We start from the raw sequence: 24,211 nt of genomic DNA, 5'->3' as shown, positions 1-24,211 counted from the left end.
CCCTCCAAATACTGCCAGATCCCAGTAACCCTCAATTATGCCAGACTCTGCCCTCCCAAATCTGTTGCCTTTTCTAGCTGGATTCGCTCTCCCAAGATGGTCCCCCTATTCACAGATCCCCATGTCAAGGTTTACAAACCACGAGATTCCATTCCCAGTGCTCCCCGATCCCAGGGCATCTCCCATGCTCCCAGGTCCTGGGACCTCCCTATTCAATGCTCCTAGATCCCAGGACCCCTCTCCAGGCAATCCCAGGTACCAAGACCTGTCCCTGTATTCCCAGAGCTACAGGACTCTTCCCAACCACCAACCCCCCCCCCCCCCCCCCAAGTACTTTCAGACCTTGGAACCTCCTCTGAAAGTACTGTTAGGTCCTTGGACACCATCCCATTACTGACAGAACTCAGGCTCCCCCTCAATGCTGATTTATCAGGGGCACTGATCTTACAATTTGGCATTAACACCCTTGTTCTTATAAAATCTCCAACTGACCATGAGCAGCCCCATGAAAGATTTGCTAGTATACAAGTCAAAATACTGAAAGAAGAAAATGGGATCCATAAGAAATAACAGAGCTGAAGAATAACTTCAATTACGTAATGATTTATCATAACTAAAACACATTATGTTTTCCAAATTTAATTCCTCTTAATTATTCAGTGACTAATCTGGAATTACATTTATGACAGTCAATCCAAATTTTACACATCTTTAGCACATTAGTACTTTTGGCTCTGATGTTTTCCTGACAATAGTGTGTTGCAGTAAATATCTGCCAACTTCCTAATTATCACATTTGTAAACCCAAAGTAGTTGAAACATTGCAACACATTAAATATTCTTTACCTCAAAGTAAGGCAGTTTTGGGTCGAAGGTTTGGTATGACTCTGGGACCCTCGTATGCCCCATGTAAGCTAAAGCTAAGGTTGCAAATCCTCGGGATGCAAGAAGAGCTGCACGATATTCAACAAGACCTCCTCCACCACCCCACATATCTACAACAGCAGGAAATGGTCCAGGGCCTAAAAAACACAACAGTAAGTAGAGTTCTGGAATGCAGCCAACAGACTAGGAATTCAGTAGGACATTGTGTACTAAAGCTGAATCATGATTACTGCACATTAGAAGTAAGTTTTGTAGAACAACAATTTGCAAATAGAAAGAACAAACATTTTATATAGCACATTGCACAACCTTAGGACACCACAAAGCACTTCACAGCCAATGAAGTACTTTTGAAGTATAGCCACTGTTGTAATGTATGAAATGTGGCAGCCAATTTGCACACAGTAAGGTCCCACAAACAGATACATAAACAGATAATCTGTTTTAGTGATGTTGGTTGAAGGATAAATATTGGTCAGGACACTGGGGAGAACTCCCCTGCTCTTCTTCAAATAGTGCCATGGGATCTTTTACATCCACCGGAAAGGGCAGACCCTCGGTTTAATGTCTCATCTGAAAGACATCACCTCCGACAATGCAACACTCTCTCAGTACTGGATTGGAGTGTCAGCCTAGATTATATGCTAAAGTCTCTGGAGTGGGGCTTGAACCCGTAACCTTCTGGCAGAGGCAAGGGTGCTACCACTGAACGACGGATGTCACCCCGATACAAAAAAAAATCTATCATAATTCTACCTTGGAAGAGCCCAAATATAGTTTGGGTGCTTTTTGCCCTGTCCAATGACCAATTATGCCCATGAGCATTTTCCTCTCCCACATCAGCCATCCTTACAGCTTTTCAGAGAATACTGCAAATTTAATGTTAAATTGTGCCAAATTACAGACAGTTTTGTTTTCTGTGGACAATGTTTACTTGTAACCTAAATAAAACTGGCCAACTACATTTGCATAGAACTTTTACAGTCAGTGTGCTGAGAGTTCGGTAAGTGTGGGAGTTGAAGGGTTAATCTCTTTAAATCTAGTGCATATTGCTTCAACTGTTTAAGGTCAATTTAAAAGTTTAAATTTCGAAGTTTCTGTCAGGCTTCAGCAGAGAGCTGCTGTAGCAAGTTAATTGGTTAGCTAGATTCAATTGGTCCCTGAAGGTGGGGCAGGCCTGACTCATCTGAGTCTCAACTGTAGAAATACAGGGGCCTGTCGGTGCGGACTGCACGGTGTGCAGATATTACACAGTGTGCTGAGAGTTCGGTAAGTGTGGGAGTTTGGTGAAGTGGGGGAAGGAGGTGCTGCTTTGCCTTGCTTTTCCAAACTTTTCCTGCAGAGTGGTAGTGGACCTGAGAGTAGAAGACTGAGATTGTGGAATAAAAGCAGCAGCAGACCTGCACCAAGAGACAACTACTGTGCGACATCACAGGGACTTAACTCCTGGACCTGAGATAAATAAGAAGCAAAAAGTAATCCAAGTGGGACGTCACCAAGGAAGAGGTAAGTGATTGGCTGGTGAGTATTTTCCTGCTGAATTTGTCTAAGGTTAGAGTTTGTGGATTCTCTGGTCTCTGTTGTGTAGTGGGGGACTGCTGTTCAGCAAGGGCCCTTGAGTATACCTTTTTAATTGAAGTGAAATTGGTGGGATTCATTTAATTTGAATTAATTAGTTAAAGGGTAAGTCATGTCAGGACAGCCCAGCCCATGTTATGCTCTTCCTGCTCTATGTGGGAAATCAGGGACCCTTCCGGTGTCCCTGACGACCATGTGTGCGGGAAATGCATCCAGCTGCAGCTACTGACAAACCGCATTGCGGCACTGGAGCTGCGGATGGATTCATTAAGGAGCATTCGCGATGCTGAGAACGTCGTGGATAGCATGTTTAGTGAGGTGGTCACGCCGCAGGTAAAGGTTGTACAGGCAGGAAGTAAGTGGGTGACCACCAGGCAGAGTAAGAGGAGCAGGCAGGCAGTGCAGGGGTCCTCTGTGGCCGTCCCCCTCTCAAACAAATATACCACTTTGGATATTGTTGAGGGGGATGACTTATCAGGGGAAGGCAGCAGCAGCCAACTTCCTGGCACCAAGGGTAGCTCTGCTGCACAGGCTGGGAGGAAAAAGAGTGGAAGAGCTATAGTGGTAGGGGATTCTATCGTAAGGGGAACAGACAGGCGTTTCTGTGGCCGTAAACGTGACTCCAGGATGGTTTGTTGCCTCCCTGGTGCCAGGGTCATGGATGTCACTGAGTGGCTTCAGGGCATTCTCAAGGGGGAGGGGGAGCGGGAGCAGGCAGAGGTCGTGGTCCACATTGGGACCAACGACATAGGTAGGAAGGGAGATGAGGTCCTGCATCAAGAATTTAGGGAGCTAGGTAGCAGATTAAAGAGCAGGACCTCAAAGGTTGTAATCTCTGGATTACTCCCAGTGCCACGGGCTAGTGAGTATAGAAATAGGAGGATAGAACAGATGAATGCGTGGCTAAAGAGTTGGTGCAGGAGGGAGGGTTTCAGTTTCCTGGATCACTGGGCCTGCTTCTGGGGAAGGTGGGACTTGTACAAGTCGGACGGGTTGCATCTGAACCAGAGCGGGACAAATATCCTTGCAGGGAGGTTTGCTAGCACTGTTGGGGGGGTTTAAACTAACTTGGGGGGGGGGGGGGGGATGGGATACAGAGTGGAGCTACAATAGGGGGTGATGTGCAGCCAAATATTGAGAAAAAAACAAGTCCGCTTGGAAGACAGGGCAAATATGTAAGAGCAAGGCTGGATGGCATCTATTTTAATGCAAGGAGTCTTGCAAATAAGGTGGATGAACTGAAGGTGTTGATAAACACATGGGAGTATGATATTGTTGCTGTCACAGAGACATGGTTGAGGGAGGGGCAAGACTGGCAGCTCAATATTCCGGGGTACAGAATCTTCAGGCGAGACAGAGGGGGAGGTATAAGAGGAGGGGGGTCGCAATATTAATTAAAGAATCAATTACTGCCATAAGGAGGGATGATATATTAGCAGGTTCCTCTAATGAGGCCATATGGGTGGAGCTTAAAAACAAAAAGGGGGCAAGCACTTTGATGGGAGTGTACTCTCGGCCCCCAAACAGTCAGGGGGAGATAGAGGAACAGATATGTAGGCAAATCTCAGAAAATTGTGCAAATAATAGGGTAATAATAGTGGGGGATTTCAACTTCCCCAATATTAACTGGGATACTCGGAGTGTAAAAGGCTTAGAGGGTACAAAATTCTTAACGTGCATCCAGGAGAGCTTTTTGAGCCAGCATGTAGAAAGTCCTACAAGAGAGGGGGCGGTACTGGACCTAATTCTAGGGAATGTGGCCGGCCAAGTGGAAGAAGTGCTAGTAGGTGAGCACTTTGGTGACAGTGACCATAATTTGGTGAGATTTAAGGTGGTCATGGAAAAGGACAGGGAGGGGCCGGAAATAAAGGTTCTAAATTGGGGGAAGGCCGATTTTAATAGGATAAGGCAGGATCTGGCCAAAATGGACTGGGATCAGCTGCTTGTAGGAAAATCCGCATCGGAGCAATGGGAGTCTTTCAGAAGGGAGATTGAGACCATACAATGGCAACATGTTCCCGTAAAGGTCAAGGGTGGTTCCAAGAACTCCAGGGAACCTTGGATGTCAGGGGATATACGAGAATGGATTAGGAAAAAAAGGAGGGCTTTTGGCAGATACAAAAGGCTAAAGACGGAGGAAGCCCTAGAGGAGTACAAAAAGTGCAGGGGGATACTTAAAAAAGAAATTAGGAGATCAAGGAGGGGCCATGAAATAACACTGGCGAGCAAAATAAAGGAAAATCCTAAGATGTTTTATAAGTATATTAAGGGTAAGAGGATGACTAGGGAAAAAATAGAGCCCATTAGGGACAAAAATGGCAATCTGTGTGTGGAGCCGGCAGATGTAGGAGGGGTTCTAAATGAATTTTTTGCATCTGTTTTCACTATGGAGAAGGACGATGTAGACATAGAAATACGGCAGGGGGACTGTGATATACTCGAACATATTAACATCGAGCGGGAGGAGGTATTGGCGGTTTTAGCAGGCCTAAAAATGGATAAATCCCCAGGCCCGGATGAAATGTATCCCAGGCTACTGTGTGAGGCAAAGGAGGAGATTGCGGGGGCTCTGACACATATATTCAGAACCTCTCTGGCCACAGGGGATGTGCCAGAGGACTGGAGAACCGCTAATGTAATACCATTATTCAAGAAGGGGAGTAGGGAAAAACCGGGGAACTACAGGCCAGTGAGCCTAACATCAGTGGTAGGAAAATTATTGGAAAAAATTCTGAAGGACAAAATTAGTCTCCACTTGGAGAAGCAAGGATTAATCAGGGATAGTCAACATGGCTTTGTCAAGGGAAGATCATGTCTGACTAATTTGATTGAATTTTTTGAGGGGGTGACTAGGCGTGTGGATGAGGGTAACGCAGTGGATGTGGTATACATGGATTTCAGTAAGGCCTTCGATAAAGTCCCGCACAGGAGACTGGTCAAGAAGGTACGAGCCCATGGAATCCAGGGTGCCTTGGCACTTTGGATACAAAACTGGCTTAGTGGCAGAAGGCAGAGGGTGATGGTCGAAGGTTGTTTTTGTGACTGGAAGCCTGTGGCCAGTCACAAAAGGTATGATCAGTAAGTTCGCTGATGATACAAAAATTGGTAGGGTGGTAAATAGCGAGGAGGATAGCCTCAGTCTGCAGGACGATACAGATGGGTTGGTCAGATGGGCGGAACAGTGGCAAATGGAATTTAACCCGGAAAAGTGCGAGGTGATGCACTTTGGAGGGACTAACAAGGCAAGGGAATACACAATGAATGGGAAGACCCTAGGCAAGACAGAGGGTCAGAGGGATCTTGGTGTGCAAGTTCACAGATCCCTGAAGGTAGCGGAACAGGTAGATAAGGTGGTAAAGAAGGCATATGGGATACTTGCCTTTATTAGCCGAGGCATAGAATATAAGAGCAAGGAGGTTATGATGGAGCTGTATAAAACACTGGTTAGGCCACAGCTGGAGTACTGTGTGCAGTTCTGGTCGCCGCACTACAGGAAGGATGTGATCGCTTTGGAGAGGGTGCAGAGGAGATTCACCAGGATGTTACCAGGGCTGGCGCGCTTCAGCTATGAAGAGAGACTGGGAAGATTGGGTTTGTTTTCCTTGGAGCAGAGGAGGCTGAGGGGGGACATGATTGAGGTGTACAAAATTATGAGGGGCATAGATAGGATGGATACGAAGGAGCTTTTTCCATTCGTTGAGGGTTCTATAACAAGGGGGCATAGATTCAAGGTAAAAGGCAGGAGGTTTAGAGGGGATTTGAGAAAGAACTTTTTCACCCAGAGGGTGGTTGGAGTCTGGAACTCACTGCCTGAAAGGGTTGTGGAGGCAGGAACCCTCACAACATTCAAGAAGCATTTGGATGAGCACTTGAAATGCCATAGCATACAAGGCTACGGACCAAATGCTGGAATATGGGATTAGATTAGACTGGGCTTGATGGCCGGCGCGGACACGATGGGCTGAAGGGCCTCTATCCGTGCTGTATAACTCTATGACTCTATGGAAGAGTTTAGGGAGAGTTCCAGTGAGCAGGGCCTAAGACGGTTATAAGCTCTGCCACCAACTGCGGGGTGAAGGGAGTGGGATGCACAATAAGGCCAGAATTAGAAGACTAAATTATTTGGTAGGGAAAGCAGTCTGGGGAAGTAGGGCTGAGTGAGTCCACGGAGCAATTTGAAGAGGAAAAGGGTTTTAAATTTATAGCCTAACACACTGACCATCTTTTTCAAGAAAAATCAAACCTGTATCCTAAACACTGTTCTCTTTGCATAAATATGAATTCCCTTTTATATATGTCCATATTCAAAGGTTCCCCCCTTGAAAGGCTCCTTCAGAAACTAATTGCAGTGCAATTCCTAATGGAATCAAGCTCCAGCAAAAAAAGTGCCCATAACTTAATACAAATTGAGTGAGGCTGCAAATTAATTTAATGCAAGAGAGGCCATAAAATATCAGCAATGGAAATGTCACATTGGTACAAGTAGAGCGTCCTTTTAAAATTGGGATTAGGCATATCAGTGTGGTATAGCAATGGGTGCATTACTCTGCAAATGGCTCTGCTGTATCTGATCTGAGTGTTCTCAATGTTGACATGATGAAAAACGAAAGTGTTCTATTTCATTGCATCTCTTATCTTGATACAACCAAAAATGTAATAAAGATTAAGAAATACTCGTTCAGTCACTTTCTCAAATTACTCCACAATCCTATATTTGTACGGCTTCATCACTGGCAGTAGGTTGGTCTGACTGCTTATCACAGAGATTCTATTACAAATACTTGGATTGGGAACTTAAAAAAGTGACTTTTTAAAAGGGAAGGAAAATCAAAGAAGCGTACTTTTTGTTTTTTATACTGTAAAATAATAATCTCACCGAATCCACAATTCCCAGTATAGTTTTCAGCATGGCCATTCCATTTGGTGCCTACATTATGCAGCTCTGGAAACCTCCTCTTGAACACTTTGATGAATTAACCATCTTTGTCAAAGGGTTTGGAGATATCCACAGCAAAGTATGGCACTGTATACTAATCAAGTTAGCACATGGACTTACAATTGTATTCTCTTGGCTACGATGTTTCTTCTGAAGTCAATATTTGTGCTCTTGCTCATGGCTCATCTTCCAACTATTTTTCCATTAATTTAGTGTTCTGTCCTCTCTTCCACTCCATTCTTTCCTCATATCAATAACCTCCTCCTTAGATCAATCTCCTACGGATTGCATGCCCTCAGTGCTCACAACTGCCAGCTTTTACAGTGCAATGGCTGAATCACTACATCTTGATCTCCTCTATGCCCCTCAATGGTGCAATAGAAATCTTGTTTGTTTCAATTCTTCGAAGGCATAATTTTTTTTAATGTCTTTTCCCAAGTTTAACTCAACAGCTCCCATGATCCTTGACCTCTCTATAAAGCCCAAAGTCCATCCAGGCCTTCAGTACTGTTCTACTAACAACTGTTGCCCCTGTCCATCTTTCCCTCGCACACGCAAACTTTCTTGTCTTTCTCTTTTATTGCTACTAATATAGTCTCTGGTTTTCTGAAAACATTGGGATTTCCTCTTTTGATCCTTCTAAGCTTCAAATAGACCTTCCTACACATTCTTCCTCTTCTCTACATCCCCGGTGTGTAGAAATGAAGACTCATCACAAAGCCTCCTAACTCTCCATTTCCCAGGACCTCAAAGCTTTGGAAGTCCTTGCCCCACCGCCCCCCCCCCCCCCCCAACCCCAATCCTTCCTTCCTCCTATAATCCTCCGAAGCTTTTAAAACCCAAACTTGGCACTCCTAATCATTTCATTTTGACTTACCTGGCTTCTGTTTTACTCTTTTCAACTTTGATGTTGTATTGCATTATCTTAGTTGTTGTATAATTTTATTTGGTTTATGTAAACATGCCAATCATCCTAACCCCATAGGGACTCTCAAGTCAGGTCCCCCTCCCTGCTAGGCTGCTCCAATGACATCACTGACAAGGATTGCCTGTGTATCCCAGAGTGGATCCATAGGAAATAGCCAGGGCAATTTTGGACCATCTCGAGAGCCGTTTGATCCTGGGAAAAATCACATTTCGGCGTGCAGATTTCTCAGTTGATAGCACGTTTTCCTTGAATTGCGTGGCTCCAGGTTAGTTCTCAGGCTTGTCTGAAGTCTCAGCTTGAGCAGTTTCCCACAGTGACATTACCAGAGAAGCTTAACAAGGTATCCACGTGGTTTAAAAAAAATAATTGAGATTTCTACAAAAACTTGACAAATAAAATTCTGAAGAGTCCAACTTGACCTTAAATCTCCTTTAATAGTCACTAAAAAAATAAGACTTTTAATTTAGTACAATATTTGAACACAGGTCCCAGAGATGAACAAAGCTTTCTCACCTTATACCTTAGGTGTATACCTTAGAATATTCATCAGATGAACACACCTTCAACCAAACAGGCCGTGATTTTTCACGGGAGCATGAACAATACTGACAAAACTGCAAAATAGTGAGCGGCTCAACCTAGTGCATCAAAAGCACCACAGAGTGGTGGAAAATGTGAGGAGATCACATTTATGACCTCCCAAATCAAAAGATTGAAAATTCTAGGCCAACAGTACAGAGAGAGCATTGTATAACCAGTGATGTTGCCATTTGGATGAGACATTAAACTAAGCTATCTGCCTGGAAAAGGAGAGAAAGTTATGCCCGTTAGTGACCAGATATAGAAAGGCATTGGGAAAGGATTGAGAAAAAGTCATAACTGCAGAATGATCCATGGCATGCTGGATGCAAAAGAAACAAAGATAAATACAGTGAAACATAATCGCCATATCATTTTGCAATATAGCTCCCCATTACCTGGTGGAAAGAACATTGTTCCAATAACACGACCCTCGTTGAGCTCTAACCTGGTGATGCCTGGGGCCATATAGAAACGTTCTAATACAATTAACGCCACTGCTGTCTCCTTGTCAAAATCACTGGCAATGCATCCATCATACACAGAAAGGGTTACCAAAAATGGGACCGTCACATCCTTCTTCCTCAGCCTAAAAGGCAAATTGACATATGCAGGGATTATAACCTACTGCTAAAAGTCAAGATAGAATTAAGAATGTGATTGCATACATTTTCCTGTTTAGTGGAATTGGGGCTTTCGCCTACCACAAAAATGTGCCCCTGACTGCAGGTGATTTTCTGGCCTCGGAGCCATTTCTATAATTCGGGCGGGCTCCTGGCCTCAATAGAGGAGTCCACGTCCCATGGGGCTGGAGAGTGGCTACAGCAGACCTCCGAGAGCTGCTGCAGCGGAGAGCTGCCGGCAGCCACAGTGATGCCAATATAAGTTTGCAAATAAGTTTGCCACTAATGTATTTAGTTTCTTTTTCCCTGATCCGGCCCAGGCGTGAATCAGAGCGGTGGGCAAGCCGCCCAGGTAAGTTTAAAAATCTTTCTAATCCCTTCATCTGTCACAGGTAAATTACCTTAAATACCTCAATGAGGCTCTTTAACTGTCATCTCACCGGCTTTAATTGCCGGCAGGACCTCCGTTTTCGGGTCGCCCGCACGCGCACAGGTGGGTCCCTGGGAAACACAGAAGCTGGCGGGTTGCAGCCAGCTTCCGAACCCGAACGTGATTTGCGCAATTTTCGGAGCCCCCACCCCCCTGCGCCCGCATTTGCCTCTTAAAATCACCCCCCTGATGTCCATATATGGGTACTTTCTAGCAGTGATCACTGGAATGTGAACAGCTCTAAGAATCACAGACGATTTACTCTCTCTAAGCAATGACACTGAGGCGAACTGTAACACTCCTACTGTTTGCCCAGGGCAAGATCAGCTAACTTTTCATGGACAAGGGGTTGAACCCAAGATCTTCTTGGTCTATAAGATTTTAGCTACTCACTACCATAACTGGCTGCTTTGGAGGTTTTTTAATTCTTTGCTTTGACTTACTTGGAAAATTATGAGTTAAGGCTAGGCAGGCACAAAATTCTTGTGCTGCAAAGTAATCATCAAATAATCAAGGACCAACAACTAGGATTTAATTCCTTTTTCAGATATCAAAATAGAAAAGGAAGACTGGGTAGTGCAGTGAGTTAAATATGGTTATGACTTTAGGTCAGCTGTAGATACCTTCATGGATTCACTGGCATCAGTCGCTCCCATAAACGGTCCAAGTGTCTTACTTTTATGGGAGTTGATTCACGCTGCCCAATATTTACTTGTGCAATAGCATAACCCAGATATGTTAACAATTGTACTCCCTTCTGACCTGAACCGGATATTTGTGTCTATTGTACATACGCTTCAGCCTTGTCTTTTACACTCACGTGCTGGACTCCGCCATCATTGAGGATGGGGATGTTTACAGAGCCTCCTCCTCCCATTAGTTGTTTAATTGCCCAACACCATTCACAACTGGATAAGGCAGGACTGCAGAGCTTTGATCTGATCCGTTGGCTGTGGAATCGCTTAGACCATAAGAGATAGGAGCAGGAGTAGGCCATTCGGCCCCTCGAGCCTGCTCCGCCATTCAATGAGATCATGGCTGATCTGATTTTTACCTCAAATCCACTTTACTGCCCTTTCCCCATATCCTTTGTCTAACTCAGCCTTGAATGTATTCAATGACGCAGCCTCCACAGCTTTTTGGGGTCAAGAATTCCAAAGAGTCACGACCCTCTAGGAGAAGAAATTCCCCCTTATTTCCGTCTTAAACAGGTGACTCCTTATTCTGAGACTATGCCCCCTAGTTTTAGATTCCCTCATGAGGGGTAACATCCTCTCAGCATCTACCCTATCGAGTCCCCTCAGAATCTTGTATGTTTCAATAAGATCTCCTTTCATTCTTCTAAACTCCAATGAGTATAGACCCAACCTGTTCAATCTTTCCTCATAAGACAACCTTTCCATACCGGAATCAACCTAGTGAACTTTCTCTGAACTGCCTCCATTGCAAGTATGTCCTTCCTTAAATAAGGGCACCAGAACTGTACGCAGTACTCCAGGTGTGGTCTCACCAGCACCATGTACAGTTGGAGCATGACTTCCCTGCTTTTATACTCCATCCCCCTAGAAATAAATGCCAATATTCCGTTTGCCTTCCGATTACCTGCTGCACTTGTATGTTAACATTTTGTGTTTCATTTACGAGGACACCCAGATCCCTCTGTACCGCAGCATTTTGTAGTATTTCTCCATTCAAATAATATTTTGCTTTTTTATTTTTCCTCCCAAAGTGGATGACTTCACATTTTCCCACATTATATTCCATCTGCCAAATTTTTGCCCAGCTCTGCCTATAGCATGATGCTTCCACTGTTTAGCATGCATGTAGTCCTGAGTTGTAGCTTCACCAGGTTAGCACTTCATTTTTAGGTATGCCTGGTGCTGCTCCTGGCATGCTCTTCCACACTTCTCATTGAACCAGGGTTGATCCCCTGGCTTGTTGGTAATGGTAGAGTGAGGAATATGCCAGGCCATGAGGTTACAGATTGTGCTGGAATACAATTCTGCTGCTGCTGATGGCCCACAGCGCCTCATGGATGCCCAGTTTTGAGCTGCTAGATCTATTCTGAATCTATCCCATTTAGCACGGTGCTGGTGCCACACAACACGTTGGATGGTGTCCTCAATGCGAAGTCGGGACATCGTCTTCACGAGGACTGTGCGGTGTTCACTTCTACCAATACTGTCATGGACAGATGCATCTGCGACAGGTAGATTGGTGAGGACAAGGTCAAGTAGGTTTTTCCCTCGTGTTGGTTCGCTCACCACCTGCTGCAGGCCCAGTCTGGCAGCTATGTCCTTCAAGGACTCGGCCAGCTCGGTCAATAGTGGTGCTACCGAGCCACTCTTGGTGATGGACATTGAAGCCCCCCCACCAGAGTACGTTCTGTGCCCTAGCTACCCTCAGTGCTTCCTCCAAGTGGTGCTCAACATGGAGGAAGGCTGATTCGTCAGCTGAGGGAGGACAGTACGTGGTAATCAGCAGATGGTTTCCTTGCCTATTTGACCTGATGCCATGAGATTTCATGGGGTCCGGAGTCAATGTTGAGGACTCCCAGGGCCACTCCCTCCTGACTGTATATCACTGCACCGCCACCTCTGGTCGGTCGGTCCGTCCTGCCGGTGGGACAGGACATACCCAGGGATGGTAATGGAAGAGTCTGGGACGTTGGTTGAAACCTTTTGCTGCCTGACTGCCCGTTCCAAAACATTGACTGCCTGCCAGTACTTGTAACTGCTTTATTTCTGACTGGTCACAGCCAGGGAGAATAAAAACCTTCCAGTACAATGGATGTGAGGTATTTTTTGATTATTGAGACAATTGCTTATTATTTGCAGTCTATGAGGGAACATCAAAGATAGCTTATCTGCATTTTATTTACCTACTGTCACAGACCCCCTTTTTTTCTTGCAGAAATACACTATGCATTAAAACACAAGTACTTTAAAATAAAGTACCTTTTCTCCCCCCCCCCCGCCCCCAAAATCCTTTCTTTGAAAAAAATTGTCAAAAGATCCCAAACAATGACAACACTGACCTTTTACCTCTAGCACCAGGATTTAAATCCAACCCAGGCTCCTCTATCTATTGATTGAGTCTGCCCAAACTCTCTTCATTTAAGACAATCATGTTCTGAGTGGGCAGGGCCCACAACATAAAACTACCCACGTATGGTCAGCTCACCTCAGAAGGAACGCAGAATGATTACTGTGGAAAATCAAAAAAATGATAAACTGGTATACTAGGGGGTTTTCTGGAGTTGGGATTGAAGTACAATATTTAGGCTGAGTAGAGCGAGCTTCAAACTGCAAAACTGTTCCATTTCTTAGTGAACTTAATGATTGTGAAATTCACAAAAATAGGATTTTTGTTTTTATAATACTCATATGGAGATTACCAATGGAAGTAAAAATAAAACGGGGACAAACAGGAGCAAGCAGGGAGGGAAAGTATTTTCTTCCAAATTGTATAAAGAAATGACCACAGGCCCATTTGCTTCAAAAAAACTAATAAAAAAACCACACAGATATAAAAGCAAAAGTAAGCAGTCCCCTATCTTTTAACAGATTAAAGTCCACAGCGTTTAAAGAAAAAAGTTGTACCTTATTCCAGGACGACTACCAGGTACAGGTTTCATGCTCCATATTAAGCCCATCGGTTCCTGGCCAGTGTAAGTGCCTCCCAATGACTTATCTCTGGTAACTGTGAACAATACCATTAAAGGAAATTTACTGCAGGCTTCTGCTAGCAACACTTCTATCCAGATGAAAAGCTAGATACTGAATACCGTTCATATGAACAATTTCTTTTGTAATCGCACTTTTCTAAACATAAGGAATGTATCAAATATTATAAAATTTAAAGGTTATATAATCAATAGAGACAAATTTCTCTTCTTGAATTGGCTTGGAATCAATCAGATTGACAATTTCAGTGAAAAGTTTTCTCCTTTACCTCCCTTGTAGCTTAAATTCACTACAAGGCTCACTAGGTGAAGATATTTAGATTGTGTGTGATTTTTTAGTTCAAATTACTCTTGTCTAATTTCTCCCTATTTTACTCTTGCAGGTTGTGACAGCAATCCTGACTACCATATCATGTCAGTGCAGGAAAAGCCTGAGAGAAAAAAAGTCTGCTAGCCAGAATCAACTAAAAGGAGGACAGAGGCAGATGATGTGCATCTTTGCAACATGAAAGTCAGGGAGAAAGTACACATACAAAAAAAAAACAGCAGTAAAAATGAACAGAAAAAGATACAAATGGGGCTACAGTGAAAGTGCAGGAGAGCATTCAGGACAGGAAACCAAAAAAGGCCAAGAAGCCATTCAAAGAAACAAAAGCTAAAGGCAGGAGACCAGGAACCAGTGAAAAAGATATTAAGACTGAATTGGGGGATGGAAGCACAAGACAGTGCAGAAGACCCAATGAAACTCATGGTAAGGGAAGTGTATGAAACAGTGAGGTGGAGAGTAGAACAGAATAGGGACAGAAGAGTGTGACTGAGATTGAATAGCAGTATACCTGGGCCACAGAGAAGCCAGGCGCTTTGTGAGGAACAACTGGCAGAACCCAGAAAGGGAGAGCCCTGGCAGCAGCCTAGAGAGGGAGAGAGTCTTAAGAGCCAGCAGTATTAGCAAAGAAGGAACAAATTGAGGAAGCCAGCCTGAACAATCCAAGTTCAACGAAGATGACAATAAGTGAATTCGGTCAGTGTCATTGGGCAGCACAGACGGTTGGTTACTTGAAACTTAGATGCCAAAACGGTAGATGTGAAACTATGGTACTGGAGGTTACTAAACTATTTATAATTTTGTAAAGTGCAAAGCTGTATGATATTCTATGAATTAAACTGTACTGTAGTATGCTGAGAGCTCAGCTTGAAACAAATGGGGAGTAAAGTGATTCAGACAAACTGCAACAGCAGCATGCATTCAGATAGCAAGTATTTCAGAAGTATAATGAAAAAGTGGATGCCAAGCTCAATTAGGGTGGTGGGAGGGAAAATCTACAATGCAAGTCAAAAAGTGTGAGAAAAAAACCAGCAGGAATTATGGGCAAGGTCAGGGCAGTTACCCAGATAAGAGTTCTATAAATGAATGCACAAAGCAAAAGAAATAAAACAAGTGAGTCTGAAGCACAAATTCAGCTTAAAGGGTATGCTGTAGTAGCCATTAGAGATCTGGCTACAACCAGAGCATGATTGAGCACTAAATATTCCAGGCGATAGCATCATTAGAAAGGATAGGAAAATTGGAAAAGGAGAGGGAGTGGCAATATTGATGAGACACAATCACCACAGTAGAAAGGAGGGATTTTAGTAAGCGCGACCGGGCAGTGGAAACACTATGGGTAGAGTTAAGGAACAGTAAAGGATGCAAGCCTGTGGTAGGAGTTGTGTACAAACCTCCTGATAGGAGTGATGTGGTGGTGCATACAGAGATCAGGGAAGCAAGTAGCAAAAACAATGCAGTTATAATGGGAGATTTTAATTTTCACATAGACTGGGAGAAGCAGAACAACACAAGTAGTAAAGGCAAAGAATTTTTACAATCTATTCCGGACAGTTTTCTAGAACAATATGTTTTAGAATTGACATGGGAACAGGCAGTACTGGATTTAGTGCAGAGAATTTAATGAACCAGAATTAGTTAACAATCTGTTGGTAAGGCAGCATTTTGCAAATAGTGACCATATGATTGAATTTGATATTAGGGGGAGAAGAGAGTCACAAACTAAGGTTTTAAATTTAAGTAAGGCAAAAAATGAATTTACAACAGTAAAATGGGCAGAACTGTTAATTAATAAACCTACAGTGGGAAGTATTTGATATGATACATAACCACAATTACAAATGTCACTTCATTATTTAAAAAGGATGGGAGGGAGAAACTAAGTAACTACAGACCTATCAGTTTAACATCAACTGGAATCTATCATCAGTGACAAAGTGACTGATTATTTGGACAGGTATCAGTTGATCAAAGAGAGTCCGCATGGATTTGGGAAGGGACGGTCATGTCTGACTAATCTAGCTGAATTGTATAAGGAGATCACTAACATGGTGGATCGGGGAGTGTCTACACATGTTGTCTCTATGGACTTCCAGATGGCATTTGACGAGGTTCCACACAAGAGATTATTAGCAAAAATGAGAGTGCACGGAATTGGAGACAATCTCGTGACATGGGTTGATAATTAGTTGGAAGATAGGAAGAGAGTAGAGATGAAGGGAATGTTTTCTGATTGGCGGGATATGACGAGTGGTGGTCTCCAGGGATCTGTACTCGGGCATCAGTATTTCACCATATATATTAATGACTTGGATGAGGGAATGGAGAGTTGTATATCCAAGTTTGCAGTTGACACGAAGTTAGGAGGCACACTAAGTTGTGCGGATGGGAGCAGGAATTTACAAAGGGACAAAGACAGACTAAGTGAGTGGGCGAAACCATGGCAGATTGAGCTCAATAGAGGGAAGTGTGAGGTCATCCACTTTGGATCCAAGAACTACAAATCAGAATATTTTCTTAATGGTGAGAGACTAGGAGCTGAGAATTTAGGTGCCCATGTACACATCACAAAAAGCTAGTACACAGGTATAAAAAGTAATCAAAAAGGCTCATGGATTGATTGTTGGCCTTTGTATCAAGGGAGTTGAAATTTAAAAGTGAGGAGCTGATGCTTCAGTTGTACAGAACTTTGGTCAGACTCTATCTAGAGTACTGTGTTCAGTTTTGGAGACCAAACCTCAAGAAAGATTCACCAGAATGGTACCAGGGTTTAAGGGGTTCAATTATGAGGTTAGGTTGCATAAACTTGACTTGTATTCCCTTGAGTTTAGAAGTTTGAGCTGTGATCTAATCTAGGTGCTTAAAATGATAAAAGGATTTGATAGAGTAGGTACAGAAAAGCTATTTCCTCTGGTGGGGAACAAGGTGGAGCAATCCAGAACAAGGTGGTGCAATCTTAAAATTAGAGCTAGACCATTCAGGAGTAATATCAGGAAGCATTTTTTTGCGCAAAGGGTAGTGGAAATATGGAACTCACTCCCCCAAAAGGCTGTGGATGCTGGTTGACTTGAAATTTTCAAGAGATTGATAGATTTTAGTTGGGTACAGGTATCAAGTAACATGGAACAAAGGCAGCTAAATGGAGTTCAGCCATAATCTAATTGAATGGCGGAACAGGCTTAAGGGGCTGATTGGCCTACTCCTTCCTGTTCCTATGTGCCTAAGGCAAAGGAGGAGATGTTAGGAGGTATAACCAAAGACTTAATCAATGAGTTGGGTTTCAAGAAAGGTCTTAAAGGAAAGAGGAAGGCAATGTATACGTCCACACACTACGAATGGAGTTGAATATTAAAGTGTATAACTTCAGATCCTGTGATTAAGAATTATCAGAATATTTAAAACTTCATTAGGCCACATGGTAATGGTAGTTTCTCCAAATACCATTACCACCCTTCTAATACACACACAAATAGGAAGGGCACAATAGGTTAGTCAGCATATTAAATAGAAAGGCCTGCCTTTTCTTCAAGAGTCTCTGTATTTCTAGCATTTTGTGCTTTTACTTTGTAAAGACCATGAAGGGTTTCAGTTGCATAGTGTAACTTATTTGTACAAACCTCGGACAATCCCCTCTGAATCACTGACATAGTGGGCATATGCCTCCCACCAATCAGAGTCCTCAGACTGCAGCCTCGAGTACAATGTGACTGGTTGGTTTGGTACTAAATGTACCACCTCAAGTTTGATTGGGTCATCCACAAGTCCCCTTATTGGCTCTGCTTTAATCAGGGGTGTCACACTGTATCTTCTCACAGAACCTAGATTTAAAAGAACAAATTAGTGCATACAGGCATATCCATGTATACTCTCGTACTGGAAAACAAATTTTAAAAGTTACTCATCTCCTGATGTATAGGATAGATTTTGAAATCAGCTAAATAAAATTAATTAAAACAATTCAATCAAATCTGATCCTACAATATGGTAATAATGTGTGTGGTACAGGCGATAATCTAATCAGCAATGTCGAAAGAGCCGCAACAGAGCACAAAGAGTCAGAGAAAGTTAAAAAATAACATTATAATTTGCTGTTTCAGTTCAGTAAGCTTGGGAATGGCCTGCATGTGACTAGCTAGCACTTTCTAGCCCCTTATTTCCTAGTAAAATCTTGGTGAATCTAAGCTCTATGCTCTCTATAGCTTCAATGTCTGTTCTATAATGGGGTCCCCAAAACTGCTCACTGTACCCTAACTATGGTTTAACTATTGTCTTGCACAAATGTATTACCTCTTTGCTCATATAGGCTATACAAAATGCTACTAGCCTTTTTAATGACTTTCAATGAATTATCTATTGGCACTGCTAGTCTCTCAGCTCTTCGACATTTTTCAGCATCACAACTGATTGTATATCTCAGTCCTTGTTTTTCTTAGCAAAATGCATTATAAGAACATAAGAACATAAGAAATTGGAGCAGGAGTAGGCCAATCGGCCCCTCGAGCCTGCTCCGCCATTCAATAAGATCATGGCTGATCTGATCCCAACCACAAATCTAAAGAACACAAGAAGTCGGAGCAGGACCCGGCCACATAGCCCCTGGGCCCTCTCCGCCACCCACAGGGCATTGACCGATCCGAACTCAGCTTCATGTCCAATTTCCTGCCCGCTCCCCATAACCCCTAATTCCCTTTACTTCTAGGAAACTGTCTATTTCTGTTTTAAATTTATCTAATGATGTAGCTTCCACAGCTTCCTGGGGCAGCAAATTCCACAGACCTACCACCCTCTGAGTGAAGAAGTTTCTCCTCATCTCAGTTTTGAAAGAGCAGCCCCTTATTCTAAGATTATGCCCCCTAGTTCTAGTTTCACCCATGTTTGGGAACATCCTTACTGCATCCACCCGATCAAGACCCTTCACAATCTTATATGTTTCAATAAGATCGCCTCTCAAGATTATCTCACACTTCTCGTATTAAATTCCAGCTACCACCTGTCTGCCCATTCCACTGTCTATATTCTCCTTAAGTTTTTGTTTACTACAGCCCTCCTTACCGTTTGACAAGCCCCTGTAGTCGGATCATTTCAATACTGCACTGCCTATGCCCAAGTCTAAATCATGCTTTAGCCAGCACTGACTTCTATGGTACATCACTTCCAAAACTTCTCCAATCTGAGTAACACCCATTAACCCAAATGCTTTATTTCCTGTCTGCCAATCTACTTTCTACCCGATCCCATGATTTTTGTAACAAGCCTTCTGTGAGACACCTTATTGAGTGCCTTCTGAAAATCTATTTAAACCACATCTTCTGCATTCCCTTTAACTATACAACCAGCCACTTATTCAAAAAGCTCTCTTAACTAAGACAAGGCTATCCTTGATTATCCTATGTATTCCTAAATGCTGACTACTTTGATCTAAAATCATGGATTCTAAGATGTGAGCCTAACTGATCCATAATTAGCCTGTTTATCCTACTCTCCCTTAGTGAACAGGAATGCTATATTGATTACCCTTCTGAGGATTCCTATCTGAGGATTGAAAATTTGTGGTCAGAATCTCTGCTATCTCCTCCATAGCTTTTCTCAACACAATGATTTATCCACTTTGAGTTCTGCTAAAATTTTCAGAACCAAATCCTTTTCTAGTTATCTATAACACTTTATTCACATGCTCCTCTAAAACACTTCAATGGAAAACAACTTGAATTTATAATGCACCTTTAATGTAGTAAAGCGTCCCAGGGCTCTTCACAGGAGCGATTATCAAACAAAATTTGACATCAAGCCACATAAGGAGATATTAGGACAGGTGACCAAAAGCATGGCCAAAGAAGTAGGTTTTAAGGAGCGTCTTAAAGGAGAAGTAGAGGGGTTTAGGGAGGGAATTCCAGAGCTTAGGGTCTAGGCAGCTGAAGGCACAGCCACCAATAGTGAAGCAGTTAAAATTGGGGATGTGCAAGAGGCCAGAATTGGAGGAGAATTAGAAAAGAACATTTTGCGGGTGTAAAATGGGCAGCTGATTAGCTGTCGCTCATTTTGCACTACCACCAAAGTCAAATTTTACCCTCATGGATGTATGAGATGGGTTGAATGATACTGTCTGGAGAAGACATTAGGGGAAATGGGGGCTGAATTAACATCCTGAAGCTTTGACAGATTGCTGCTTTTGGGAATCGGAGTATTTAGCAGAACTCCTCAGTATACTGTGTAAGTGATTACAGTAAACAACAGAGCCGAATATACCTGGTCTGTGGAAGCTGTAGAGGGAATAAAACAGCCTTTTCTCATTCCTACTTTTTATAGATGTAGTAACTATAATACTTTGTCACAGGTTCATTAATTTGATCTATTTATTATGTTGAAGGAGAGATTATTAAGCAGCAGTTCCTCAACTGTCATTGGTAGTGGTAGAACCCCAACAGTGCAATTCCAGCAAATTGGGATTTAAAAGAATTATTTTAACCAGAGCAGTATTCTGTCAGTGCTGCCTTTTCCAGCACGGACAACAGCAAACCGTACATTATACAAAATAATTGACGAGTAGATTACAAATATTATTCAAAAACCAATTAAAGATACCATCCAGCATTCTGCACTTAATCCAAAAGGCTATGACAGTAAGACCATACAGTATAATATTGTACCCGAAGAGTGCCGTCTTCCAGTGGAGAGCATCATGTTGCTAATATGGTTAAAACAGCCGCCTCTGATGAGTCTTGTTATCCAAAAGTATTTCATATCTTAGTAGCCAGTGCAGCCAAGAATAATGCAACTGTGAAAATATCCCAAATGAGAGTAAAATAATATCTATCAATAATGATTAAAATTACAAATGCTCTGGCTCTATATGTTGACTTTCCACAAGCACCATTCACCTTTGGCAGATCTGCAACACAATGTTACACAATTCTAGTGCATAAATAAATAACTCCAAATGTGCAACCTATGTACAAACTTCTTGGTCACATTTTAAACAGAACTGCCAGAGCAGAAAAATATGATCACACCAAATGAAGAGTTTTTTTTTTGTCATAAATCTGATGAGAAGAGAAATCCTCTGTATCTCATTCTAAGTTCTGCCTGGCAGTGCTCCTGGTACACCCTTCTACACTCTACATTGATCCAGTATTGGTCTCCTGGCTTGATATCCAAGTCTAGCATTTACAACTTTTCACCTCCTTTATGAAGTTTCTATTCATGAGACGCAACCTTTCCAGAGTACAAGAAATTTTACCACCACTAATGCACTGACATTTATTATATATTAAGAACAGTGAGTGGCGGCAACATTTCCATTGGTACTGAGCAGGTAGATGGCATTGTGAGGGTCATGTTATGTGACCAGAGTACAGTAGGGCTCAATTCATGTCACGTGACTATCAAAGAATGGTGAACTATACTTTTCAATCTTCATGCTATTCTTAATCTTTGCAAGCAGTTAGCATGCAAAAATGCCTCTGCTCAAAGTGCTTCAACCATGGTGGATATGGATATGAATGAATGGAACCAATGGTGATGCTGCAAGTATTCAAAATCACTGAATTATTTATAATTGTCATTTATAATGAACTTCCCCAATTCTGTATCTGACCCCGGTTCCGTAGCCATGTCTTTCCTCCCACTGTCCTATTCTCAGCCACCAACCACTAAATTCTCGAAGCCTCTGGATCATCCATTGAATCATAGCATTGAATTATTCTCCTTTTTCCTCAGCTGAGAATTTCCCTCTATGGTGATCAATGGAGCCCTGGATTGGGTCTGTCCCATTTCTCATGCTTCTGCCCTGGCTCCTTCCCCCTCCTCTTACAACCATAACAACGTCCCCCGGGATCCTCACCTTCCACCGCACCAGCTTCCACATTCACTATATCACCTTTTGCCATTTCTGCCACCTACAACATGGTCCCAAACACATCTTCCCCTCCCCTCTCCGCTCCGCTTTCCAGAGGGATCATTCCTTACACCTGGTTCATTTTTCCACCACCCATACTTAGAGCTGCCATCTTCTCATGCATAGGCAGGAAATGCATCACAACCCCTCCTCCCACACCACTGTCCAGAACCCCAAACACTCCTTCGATTTGATGCAGCAATTTACGTATTCTTCCTCTAATCTACTATACTGTATTTGCTATTCATGGTGCAGTCTCCTCTACAAATGCAGATTAGGTAACTGCTTATCTGAACAATTATGTTCTGACCACAAGTGCAACCCTGAGCGACCTGATCTCTCTGGTATTGGCCTTGTTCATTGTTCCAACAAAGCTCAATGAAAACTTCTGGAAAGAAAGACTTGCATTTATATAGCGCCTTTCACGACCTCAGGATATCCCAAAGCGCTTTACAGGCAATGAAGTACTTCTGAAGTGGTGTCATTCTTGCAATGTAGGAACAATATCTCATCTTGCTCCTAGGCACCCTGTAACCCTCTGACTTGAGCACTTCAGTAAATTCAGTCTTGAACTATATCCTCACTTTTAAACCTGTGTTTATTATATACCCTACACCAATCTCTCCCATCTTCTCGCATTTCCCCAAGCCTCTCATTCTCATCGATATTTACATACACTTTGTTTCTTTAATGTCTTTACGCCTCTAGCTATTACATGACTGAGATAATTTGTTACGTCAATCCACTCATGACTCCTCTCTGGGTTTGTTGTTTTCTTCCCACCACCCCTCAATTTTTCAATTCCCATTAACATGCCTGTCCACCTTTTATCTTTTAGCAAGAGTCCACACCCAAACCATTAACCTGTGCTCTGCACAGATGCTGACTGGCCTACAGAACGTCTCAAGCATTTTCTGTTTTTATTTCAGATTTGTTTCAAGGTGTGAGCCTTGGCTCAGGTGATAGCGTTCGTGCCTCTGAGTCAGAAGGTTGTGGGTTCTCAAGTCCCACTCCAGAGACTTGAGTTCCAGCTGACACTCTAGTGCTGTACTGAGGGAGCGTTGCACTGTCAGAGGTGCCGACTTTCAGATGACACATTAAAACTACCCTCTTAGGTGGGCGTAAAAGATCCCAGGGCACTATTCAAAAAAAAAGTGGGGATTTCCCCTCCCTCCTGTCCTGGCCAATATTTATTCCTCATCCAACACCACTAAAACAGTTTAATCAGGTCGTTATCTGCTGTTTGTGGGACCTTGCTGACTGCTGCATTTCCCTACATTACAACAGTGACTACATCTCCGCACTGTATTGGCTGTAAAGCGCTTTGGGACTTTCTGAGGTCACGAAAGGTGCTATATAAAATACAAGTTATTTCTTTCCAAGATCTGCAGTTTTTACTTTGTTTAAATGAACTGGAATCTGCTTCTTCAACCTCATTTGCAACACCATATGAGAGAATGCACGGATAACGGCACATCGGAGGCACTGGTTAATTCTGTGCCTCAATGTCAGGAGTCGGACAACAGTCATCAGGTGAGTGACCAAGGAGGACAGCTGCGAAAGCTTGTGATTTCAAATAAAGCTGTTGGACTATAACCTGATGCTGTAAGACTTCTTACATTTGTCCACCCCAGTCCATCACCAATTCTGTGCGTGGGGGCGGAAGAGAAAGGGGACCGCGGTCACACTTGAGCGACAGGCTGAGCTCGGCCCAGCCCCGGGGACAGAGGAAGTCTTTACCTTGCACAGAACACGGAAGATTGAGGCCCGTCATGACTTCGTCAAAATGAGTTAGCGAGTCTTACAAAAAAAAAGTTAGAACTTTTAGATTTTAAAAAAAAACAAAGCTTAAAAGTAATTCGGCCTCGTTCACTCGACGCGAAGCTCCAAGACACCTCCTCAACAGGCGGCCACAAGACGGCTCAATGCGCAGGCGCTCAGTCGGCGGGACGTGGAACGGTGGAAAGTTCCAAAGCGCGAGCGGCGGTCGTTGGTGGGGCGGAGGCGTTTCCGCCACCGCGCGAGGGAAGGGCCGCTGAGGCTTGGCAGGTGGATTTAAGGTGGTGAGATATGTGGTGAGTTAATGGCCGGCGATCGAATTACAATGTTCCCTTAGAAAGGCTCTCGCCTCTGAGTCAAAAGGTCGTGGCGTCGAGTCCCACTCCAGAAACTTGGGCACCTAATCTAAGGCTGACACCCCACCGGGGGACTGCCGCACTCCCCGAGGTGCCGTCTTTCGGATGGGACGTTAAACCCCAGGCGCAATCTGCCTTCTCGGGGTGGATGTTGAAGCCCCCAGGGCGCTAAACAATGAGCAAGGGAGACATGGCCAATGTTTATCTGTCAAC

General features: G+C 43.3%; 1 protein-coding gene across 4 annotated transcripts in view; it reads right to left on the bottom strand.

Annotated features, from left to right (window-relative positions):
- Window positions 1-23,761, bottom strand: part of LOC137341753 (peroxisomal succinyl-coenzyme A thioesterase-like) — a 44,015-nt gene extending 20,254 nt beyond the window's left edge. Inside the window, exons 1-6 of one of the 4 annotated variants that reach the window (XM_068005219.1) lie at window positions 23,604-23,760; window positions 20,617-20,744; window positions 17,587-17,787; window positions 13,562-13,661; window positions 9,305-9,495; window positions 847-1,022 (exon numbers count right to left, since the gene is read on the bottom strand). In XM_068005219.1, the coding sequence (XP_067861320.1) occupies window positions 847-1,022; window positions 9,305-9,495; window positions 13,562-13,661; window positions 17,587-17,787; window positions 20,617-20,710 (762 nt within the window). In that variant the 5' untranslated portion in view covers window positions 20,711-20,744; window positions 23,604-23,760. Of the gene's footprint in view, window positions 1-846; window positions 1,023-9,304; window positions 9,496-13,561; window positions 13,662-17,586; window positions 17,788-20,616; window positions 20,863-23,603 lie in introns of those variants that run through there. The other 3 variants (XM_068005220.1, XM_068005221.1, XM_068005218.1) reach the window with 3 other exon arrangements.
- Between the last annotated feature and the right edge of the window lie 450 nt (window positions 23,762-24,211).

The sequence above is a fragment of the Heptranchias perlo genome, chromosome 24 (assembly GCF_035084215.1).
Source record: "Heptranchias perlo isolate sHepPer1 chromosome 24, sHepPer1.hap1, whole genome shotgun sequence".
NCBI classification, from domain to species: domain Eukaryota; kingdom Metazoa; phylum Chordata; class Chondrichthyes; order Hexanchiformes; family Hexanchidae; genus Heptranchias; species Heptranchias perlo.
Note: the sequence above shows the minus strand (reverse complement) of the source record. Positions and strands in the feature narration are given on the sequence as shown.